Source organism: Nesoenas mayeri, assembly GCF_963082525.1.
Source record: "Nesoenas mayeri genome assembly, chromosome: 11".
Taxonomy (NCBI): domain Eukaryota; kingdom Metazoa; phylum Chordata; class Aves; order Columbiformes; family Columbidae; genus Nesoenas; species Nesoenas mayeri.
In genome coordinates, this window is record NC_137563.1 from 23,780,924 (window position 1) to 23,791,155 (window position 10,232).

Below are 10,232 nucleotides of genomic sequence, written 5' to 3' on the forward strand. Positions count from 1 at the left end.
ACCACCTTTCCTGGAGGCCTCAAAGCTTGATTGGCTGGTTACCTATCAGTCACATGACTCACCCCGCCTTCTCAAATGTGATTGGCTGTCCTGGGTCCTCTGACTTCCCATAGATTTGTGGTTGGTTGTTGCCAGGCAACGAGCTCCACCTGAAAATGAAACTGTGGGCCCTGAACAAAGGCCGTGGGTGATGAAAGACACGATGGGACCCTGAACATGAGGATTTGGCCCCACGAAGGAGGCTCTGGGCACTCACAGGACGGGCAGATGCTACGGATGGCGCTTTGGGCCTGAACACGAGGGGACCCTCTTGGTTCCACCTGAGCTGGGTTTGGTGCCCGTGAACAGACACCTGTGCTGCCCGGAGCGGCCACGGAACAGACGGAGCCCAAAGCCACGGACTCCATGAGCTCAATGGCTGTTGTGACATTTCATGGACGTTTCACAGGGGCGGCCCATGGACTGCGGGCAACTGTCTGTGTGTGACATCAAAGGGCGGGAAGGGCAGTGGTGGTTGGTGAGGACGTGTTGGGTCGTGTGGGACCTGAGCCCGACGTCCATGGGGTGGAACAAGGGGTGCAGAAAGGACCGTCGTGGTGGCGACACTGCTCCTGCGTGGAGCTAGAGAGGCTGCAGGGGCATTTCTGCTCCACAAGGGACCAGCACAAGCCTGTGGCCCGTTCATGTCTGTCACCGCTCTGGGGCTGTGACCCCAGCAGCACCTGCACAGCAGCAGTGTCCTCAGTGCCAGCACCGGCTCTTTGCTCTGTCTGCACCTCTGTCCCCATCTCCCCGTGCTCTCCTCCCTCCCAGGCATCTTTCCCACCTCCTCCAGGACCCACCGAGGCCTCTGCCGACCCAGTGCAATCAGTGGCCCAGCTGAAGTGCATCTGTACAAACGCACGCAGCTCGGGCAACAAACAGGAGGAGCTGGAAGCCCTTGTGAGGCAGAAAAGCTGTGATTTAATTGTCATGACAGAAACATGGTGGGATGACACTCAGAACTGGAGCACTGCAATGGATGGCTATAAACTCTTCAGATCATTGGGCTGAGACCAGTTGTCTGAGGTTTAACAAGGGCAAGCGCCAGATTTTACACTTGGGTCACAACAACTCAAGGCAGCGCTACGGGCTCAGGGAAGAGTGGCTGGAAAGCTGCCTGGCAGGGAGTGATCTGTGGGTGTTGGTTGACAGCAGCTGAACATGAGCTAGCATGTGCCCAGGTGGCCAAAAAGGCCACCAGCATCCTGGCTTGTATCAGGAATAGTGTGGTCAGCAGGCCCAGGGCAGAGACCATCCCCTGTACTGGGCACTGGGGAGGCCAAACCTCAAGTCCTGGGGTCAGTTTTGGCCCCCTCACAAAAAGAAAGACCTTGAGGTGTTGGAGCGAGTTCAGAGAAAGACAACAGATCTGGTGAAGTGGCTGGAGCACAAGTCTTACATGGAGCGACTGAGTGACCTGAGGCTATTTAGCCTGGAAAAAAAAGAGGCTGAGGGGAGACCTTCTTGCTGTCTACATCTGCCTGAAAGGAAGTTGTAGCATGAAGGGTGTTGGTCTCTTCTCCCAGGTATCAAGTGATAGAACGAGAGGAAATGGCCTCAAGTTGCTCCAGGGAAGGTTCAGATTGGATATTTGGAGACATTTCTTCATGGAAAAGGTTGTGAAGCAGTGGAACAGGCTGCCCAGGGAAGTGGTGGAGTCACCATCCCTGGAGGGGTTTAAAAGGCATTTAGATGAGGTTCTTAGGGACATGGGTTAGTGCTAGTTAGGTTATGGGTAGATTCGATAATCCTGAGGATCTCTTCCAGCTGAAATGATTCTATAATTCTGTTGACAAATCAAATTCAGGGCTGTTATTCCCTTTAATGCCAATTAGAACCCTGCAGCGTTACATGAGGTGCCAAGGCTCTCACACACCCCTACATGCATTGGGCACGGACAGCGATGGTCGTGTCCAGGGCAGCCATCCCCATTCACAGTGAGTGTGGGACAGACACACAGACAGCACTGCAGACAGATTCGGTGCCTTTGTGCAAGAAACTCATTCCCACCTCTGAAGCATCGCAAGGTCTGTCCCTTCTCTATCCAGTAGGTGTAGGGCAGCCCATGAACAGGAAGAACATCACACTGGGGTGTCCATGGGTATAGCTACACTTCCAAATTTCCTTCCTTTCTTTTCACCACCCTGTTCTCACCCCCTTGATAACACAACTGAGGAACAGACAAACCATTGTCACATTGGGCCTGTCAGCAGCACCTTGTCATTCCTAGAGATCAGTGACACCTCTGCCCAAGTACCTCAGGGGCAGCAGAGACACCACTGACTAAACACACGTTTCCTTCCAGGTCTGTCATTCCCAGCCCTGTTTCTCTCTGTCCTTGGGGACAGCAGGGCTTGCTCACTCTCCTGTTGCCCAATTTCAGCCCTACCTTTCCATCTGCAGCCACTGTGACATTTCTCTGCTTTGAAGTCAAACCTTTGCACACATGGAGACCTGGATTCTTGCTACCAACCAGATTTCCCTAAGACTATCAGAGCTTGGCCAGGCGCTACACCTGAGGTGCCACAGCCCAACTGTGCACTGATGCCCTCAGCCAAGGGCACAGCAGCACAAGCTGCAGCCTGTGCTGTTTGACATCCATGGAGTAAGAGCGAAGGCATGTGGGACAAGTCACACAGCTTGGGGTGCTGCAATGGCTGGGTACAGGCTTTTCAGGAGAAAAAGGCTGGAAGGATCAGCAGTAGGATTCCCTCAAAGTGAAGAAGTCTCTTGGATGTATGGAGCTCCGTAATGCGGCAAGTGACAAGATGGGTTTGCCCATGGGAGTGAGGGCACCAATGACAAGGCTCTGGGGCTGTGGGGGCACATGGCCATGCCCTCCAACAATCTGGTGCCACTGAAAGTGAGGCACAGCAGTCAGGGAGAGGTACCAGGATAAGGAGGAGAAAGCAGCACTGAAAGACTATGCTAGGGAAACTGGAAATTATTTCCTTTTTCTTGAATAAACTCTTGATGGAACCTGCTACTGCTGCCATTGTAGTGGCTTCTTCCTGGGCTCAGGAGAGCCCTGGAGGCTGGGGCCCCTTTTCTTTAGGGGGCAATGGGAGCTCCCTGGGTAAGTGGTCCCTGCCCTGGCCAGAAGTAGAGGGACTGCGGCTGCAGCAGTGCAGGGAGTGTCCAGACCTGGAAAAACTTTGGGTTCCACCATCAGGAATCTCTAAAGTTTTAAAAGGAGATGTGGCCAGTTCTGTACCGGGGCAGGAGAACAACCCCATCGATCAAGACAGACCAGGATCTGACACGCTAAGCAGTGACCCTGAGGAGAAGGGCCTGGGCACTACAAGGTCCCCACACCAGGCCGTGCTGCACGCTCACCATGAACAAGGCAGCTGCACACGGGGCTGCATGAGGGGGAGCGTGGGGACCAGACACCTGCAGTTCTCATCCCATTCGGTTCAGCACTGGTGTGACCCACACGCACGGGTGTGTGCCAGTGTGCGGCTTCCCAGTTTGGAGCAGCAGGGAGGAACTGGAGAGTGCAGGGCTGTGCCAAGGCAGGTTCAGCACCTTGTGCACATGGTGTGGGGTACTGAGGGACCTGGGCTGCTTTGGCCCAGCAGCGCTGGGGAGGCTGCAGCAGTGCAGGAGTAGCCTGAGAGTGCTCCAAGGGTGGTTTCAGAGGTGGTGGAGGTTTCTGCATAGTGGGAAAGAGCTTGAGAAAGAAATAATGGCCCAAAGTGCAGCTGGGGAGGTCCAGGCTGGACATGAGCAGAAAGGAATGTGACTAGAAGGGCAGTGCTGTGGTGGAGCAGGTCACCAGAGCGAGTCTGCATCAGCCCAAGGCTTTGTGCTTCAAGGAACAGCTGGGGAGGATGGAGAGATCTCAGCAAAGGAAGGAAGATGCTCAGACAGGAGCAAGGTGGGGCAGCAGGGGGGATGTCTCCAGCCTGCAGGGAAAGAGGTGCAGGGGATGCCACAGCACAGGACAGGCTGTCGTGGAGATGATCAGGGGATGTAAAGAGGCTGAAAGCCCCACCAGACATGAGCTCCTTCTCCCCTTGGCTATGGCTGTTGTCTCCACCTCTGATGCCTGTGAGGAGACACCTTGTCCTTCCAGCACAAGGGCCTCATGGCCTCCTTGTCCCCAGCCAGGAACCTGGGAGGTTCACATCACACTGTCCCAGGAAGAGCCCTGGGCAACGTGGGAGGGACGGGATCTGACTTCCCAGGGCCGGAGGTCAGGACTTGGCCCTTTGGTTAATGATCACATCCAGGTTTACTGGTCATCAGAGAGACCTTTACTTTGCTTTTGCTAACCTGTCATCACTGTCTCCAGTTTTCTGCTCTAACCATCCCTGGGCACAGTTCCTCAATAGTGTCCCTCAGTGGGACCCATTAACATTACAAGAAACTTTGGAGTTTGAATCTGACATGGGCTTCATGAGATGTTTCAAGCACCTCTCAGGGTCTGAGGTCCATGGACTCAGCACCAAACCCACCAGAGGGGTCGTTAAAGCACCTTGTGCTGCTCCTGTGCTGCTGAGCTGGGCTGGGCTCCTGGGACACAGGGAGCTCATGGCAGCGGCAGCGCTGCAGAGAGACAGCTCTGCCCAGGAGCAGCTCCTCTGCACATGCAGCAGGGCTGAGGGCTCTGCCTGGGGATCTCAGGAGACGAGCAAGGCAGAGAGAGATTAAAGGTGCTCAGGACTGGGAGGATGACTGAGAGCTCACTGGAGGAGAAACCTTTGCAGCCCTTGCCATGGTAAGTCTCTGGGTGCAGGGCAATGCAGCTGTAACTAATGGAGGCACCTCCTAAAACTGGCACAGGCTCATCTTGTGGGACCTGTAAGGACAGGGATCTTGTTCAGCATTTTGGAAAATCTGAGAAGCTGGTTGTGCACCCAGTGGATCTCAGGGCTGTCCTGCAGAGCAGGGTCCTTGCCCGGGGAGATCCACACAGTGCTATGGGGAGAAACAGTGGGTGGAAGGAGCAACGTCTGGCTGGGCAGTGTCCTGCTATGGAGAGGGTGTTGTGTGTGTCAGGGCTGCTCACAGCTCCAGATCACTTTAGGACATGCCCAGGAGGCTTTTAAAGAAGCACAACAAAACAGGGGCTCTGTGAAAGGGAAGGATCCTGTTCTATCAGTCTCATACTCTGAGCTGTCTATGTGGCCAATGGGAAACAGAAACTCATGTCTCAGTTCAGGAGGAGGAACTGAAATTCCAGAAATCTTACTCTGAGAGGTGAATAAAGGTGTGAGTATCAGAAATCAACACGCCATGGCTTGCAGACAGCATCAAGATGACTTTTCCAGCCTGATCAGGGCTGGTCTGATGTTCCCATCAGAGCCGTCCACACAGAGCTGTCCCTGGGCAGTGCCGGCTGCTGGGAGGGGTCTGCAGGGCAGAGCTGAGCACACAGCGGGTGGGATGGCGTCTGTGACAGTGACAGGAGGAGACCTGGGGACACAGACACAGATGCAGGCAGGGACAGCTCCAGGCAGCAGAGCAGGGGGTGTTCAGCAGCTCTTTTGGTCCTTCTCTGCAGATGATGCTGGATGTTGTCTGCTGGGCAATGATCTGACTGTCCCTTGAGCACATTCCACCTTCAGCAGCCCTGACTCTGCTCTGCCTGTCCTGCTGGGCTCACAAGCTGCCCCCAGAAAGGCCCAGCTCTGCTGTAGGATCCCAGGAGTGCTGAGCCTTTCCTTGGGGTCCACACTCTCCTCTCAGAGTCCTTTGCTTCTCTCAGTGAGGGGTCCTGTCCTGCTCTCCTCATCACATCTCCACCTCTGGGCTGGGGCAGAGAAGAGTTTGCAGATCTGCCCTTTCAAACAGGGCTCCCCTGCTCCAGCATGAGTCCAGTTTTGGGTTTTCTTTTAAAGAGAGATTTGTTTATGAAGTAGTTTTCAAGGCAGCACAAGTGAAAGCACAGGGCAAATGGGTAAAAGCTGCTCTCATAACTCTGCAGTGAGGCACAGAGAGATGAGCCCTTTACCTCTCCTGTGCCAAGAGTCTTCACATTTTCAGTCATATATATGAGGAATTCAACCCCTACAGAAATCCACTAATAAGATGTGATGGGGGAAAATTAAAAACACAGGCAAAATCATTATAATGACATGGTAAGCCTCTACTTTGCAGCCCATGCTCTTAAGTGTCACAAGTGTTGATATTGAACTTTTCCATTAATGGTGCATAAAATCTGACACTGCTTGTGAACGTCAAAGCTGTCACAGACCAGCTCCTGTGTCCCCACTGCAGCAGAGCAAAGCTGATCGCTTGGCAGCACACAGGCAGAGGTCCTGCTGCTCACAGCACACTCAGCCAGCACACAGCAGAGGAAGGAAATGCATTTCAATTGTGGTTATTTATATGAAAAGAAGAGTTGCTTTCTCATAGGAGTGTGTCCTGATTTTAAGTTGTCATTTCCTTTTTAGAAGAGAGCTCCCATGGCAACAAACAGCAAATGTCCAACAGCAGCTCCATCACCCAGTTCCTCCTCCTGCCGTTCACAGACACACAGGAGCTGCAGCTCTTGCACTTCTGGCTCTTCCTGGGCATCTACCTGGCTGCCCTCCTGGGCAACGGCCTCATCATCACCACCATAGCCTGGGACCAGCACCTCCACACCCCCATGTACTTCTTCCTGCTCAACCTGGCCCTCCTCGACCTGGGCTGCATCTCCACCATTGTTTCCAAATCCATGGCCAATTTCCTCTGGAATACCAGGTCCATCTCCTTTTTGGGATGTGCTGCTCAGCTCTTTTTGTTTGTCTTTTTAATAACAGCAGAGTATTTTATGCTCACCATCATGTCCTATGACCGCTACGTTGCCATCTGCAAACTCCTGCACTACGGGACCCTCCTGGGCAGCAGAGCTTGTGTCCACATGGCAGCAGCTGCCTGGGCTACTGGGTCTCTCTATGCTCTGCTGCACACGGCCAATACATTTTCACTGCCCCTGTGCAAGGGCAATGCCCTGGGCCAGTTCTTCTGTGAAACCCCCCAGATCCTCAAGCTCTCCTGCTCAAACTCCTACCTCAGGGAACTTGGGCTTATGGTGGCCAGTGTCTGTTTAGCATTTGTATGTTTTGTGTTCATTGTGCTGTCCTATGTGGAGATCTTCAGGGCTGTGCTGAGGATCCCCTCTGAGCAGGGACAGCACAAAGCCTTTTCCACCTGCCTCCCTCACCTGGCCATGGTCTCCCTGTTTTTGACCACTGCAATATTTAACAATCTGAAGCCCCGCTCCGTCTCTTCCCCATCCTTGGATCTGGTGCTGTCTGTTCTGTACTCGGTGTTGCCTCCAGCAGCGAACCCCCTCATCTACAGCATGAGGAACCAGGAGCTCAAGGATGCCCTGAGGAAATTGATGACTTGTTTTTTCCTGAAGCAATAAACTTATTATCTTCCTCTGTGTAACAGATATAATATAACTAATTGCATGCTATCCCTGTCTTCCTTCATTGTTTTTGTTTTATTTTTTTTTTAAATACTTTAATCTCATTTATATTTCTCTGTCCAGTTTCCTCATGGAGACTATCTATAAATGAAGAGCTGTGCCCTCTGTGTGTTTAACCAAAATAAAGGACTCTGCAGCAACATTTGTTTTCCTGAGATCTTTCCTCCAAGGTTTTTTTGGATCTACAGGGACAGTTTCTGTCTGCATTGGAGGAGGGGAAAAGAGTCCATCACAACAGCACTGCCAAGGAGCACCAGCGCTTGTTCTTCCAGAGCTGTTCTGGTTCCACTCCCACACTCTCCTTCTCATCCCTTGTGTTGGTGCAAGGCCTGAGTGCTCTGGCAGCTTGGTCACCGTCCTGCTGTGTGTCAGTGCTGTGAGCGCAGGCAGGGACAGGCAATGGGCACTTTCCAGAAAAAAAGTTCATGTCCTCAGTGCCAGAAGGTTTAGGTCTGTCCCCATGTGCTTCAGACAAGCCAGTAAGGAAAAATTCCAGCCTGGCTGAACAGAGAGTTTCAGGTAGAACTCAGGAATAAAATAATTCAAAACCTATGGAAGGAGAGGCCAGCAGCTCAGGAGGTATACAAGGATGTCATGAAGCTATTCAGGAAGAAATCAGAAGGGCCAAAGCCCAACTGGAGCTGAATCTGGCCAGCAGCATAAAGGAAAAAAAAAAAAAAAATATCTAACCACAAATACATCATCGACACAAGGAAGGTAAAGAGAAACTTCATCCTTTATTGGATGCAGGAGGAAACACAGTGACAAGGATTAGGAAAAGGCTGAGGTACTAAATGCCTTCTTGCCTCAGTCTTTATTAGTCAGAACAGTTGTGCTCCCGGTCCCCAGCCCCCTGAGCCAGAAGACAGGGATGGGGAGCAAAACAAAGCTCAGAAAATCCAAGGGAAATGGTTGGTGACCTGCTACAACACCTGAACACTCACAAGTCTATGGGGCCAGATGGGATACCAGAGGGTGCTGAGAGAGCTGGCGGAGGTGATCACTGAGCCACTTTCCATTATCTACCAGCAATCCTGGCTAACTGGGGCGATCCCGGTTGGCTGGAAGTTGGTGAATGTGGTGCCCATCTACAAGACAGGACATAAGAAGGATCTTGTTCCAATCCCTGGTCCAACCAGAATCATGGTCAACAAAATCGTGTTCTTTGTGTTGGCCACTGGTGAGGAGTCTGATAAGTGCTTATGTATATCTGCCAAAATCCTTCTCGATTTACCCCAATTCTTTTATTAGTTCTCAAGATTAGAACATGAAAATCTATGAAAAATAATATGCTAATTGGAAGAGATTAACCATCTATTGCTATTTGTATTATGACCTCTTTTTTACTTGTTTGACCTAGTTAATAGAGGTACAACCAGTCAAGGTGGACTTTACAGAATGAATTACCTGCCTTCATTTTTTAAACCTGAATATAGTCTTTCACTTACTTTTTATTTTAGTAAATACTGGTAGGTCTGATTATCCTGGTTTTGCTTACATTCTGTTGTCAGAACTTTCTCTCTCTCCCCTTCTCAACATATCCTGTACTCTCTTGTTCCTGAAGTTTCTTTCCTTCCAATTTATAAATTTCCTAACTATTCCTTTGGTATTTCTGATTTCTATTTCTATCTCTGCTGTCATTTGTTTTTCTCAGCTTAAGTCTGAAGAACTATAGAGCTTTATACACAATGCTGTAAGGTACTACGAACAGTCCCAGTCTCTTCCCTCACACTATGGCTATAGAAACCGCTTTTCTAGAGCCGCAAGTATGTGTATATATTCCTCACTTTTGAAAGTAAATTTTTTCAAATGAAGACAAGAAATGAAAAAAAAGCTGGAAGCACTTGATACTGTTACTTTACAGCTGTCAAGGGCAGATCACGTAAATGCCTTGCAGTTTTGGGGCATTCAAACTGACAGTGATCTTAGAGCTTACAAGTTTACAATTGGAAGCTCTACACCCTGCAGATCAGCAACAACAACATGGTTTGCTTCTATTTCTTATCAAATTCCACACGTATCTGTGGAGAAGAAGTGATACTGAAGACCAAAATACCTTTTAAAACAGATACCTAATTTTGATTTGGTTATTTAGATCACTTAGAGTTCCAGATATAGGGGGATGAAAATATCAAATAGAAACTCATGTCAGTTACTGAATTACTGAACATATAATAGTGAAATTATTCATGAAGACTTAAAAGATCTTTTCGTGTTATGAAAAAAACCTTTAGAAATAAGTTTGCTAGTTTTATAGAATTTCTATACTTCTCTCCTTACTATTTTCCATTTAAGCCCCTTTCACACTAGTAGTAACGAGTTGTTAGTCATGCTGCCAAAAGCAAGGTTTTTATTTGGAACAATGACCTATGTTGCAAGAAGCACTGATCTTCTTAGTTACCTTCAAGATTGACATTTGGCACAAGTGCACTGAAGCAAAACCAGTTCTTTGCCCTCTTGCAATGTGAAGGTGAGGTCTACTACCAATAAATCATTCTAAAAGCGTAGAGCATCTTAAGATGCTTCAAAGGATGCTGCAACTTTTTTTCAAGTGAAGACTAATACATTTTTATGAAGAAAATGGGATTTAGTCTACAAGTATTCAATACATTACCTACTGTTTCAACACTGTTTTTTAATTTCAAGTTCAGTTTTATAGCCAGCGATTACATGTTTAACTTGAGCTGAGACCCAAATGTCCAAGAAAGCACAGAATAATTTTCAGTGAAGTCTGAAAGTATGTCGAGGGTTTTGATTACAGGGT

General features: G+C 49.7%; 1 protein-coding gene across 1 annotated transcript; it reads left to right on the top strand.

The window, feature by feature from the left end:
• Positions 1 to 6,472: 6,472 nt before the first annotated feature.
• LOC308044631 (olfactory receptor 14A16-like) lies at positions 6,473 to 8,398 on the top strand (the record flags this gene model as incomplete). Its single annotated transcript, XM_080351426.1, has 1 exon — positions 6,473 to 8,398. One exon carries the CDS (start codon positions 6,473 to 6,475, stop codon positions 7,403 to 7,405), a length of 933 nt encoding a protein of 310 aa, XP_080207552.1. The 3' UTR covers positions 7,406 to 8,398.
• Between the last annotated feature and the right edge of the window lie 1,834 nt (positions 8,399 to 10,232).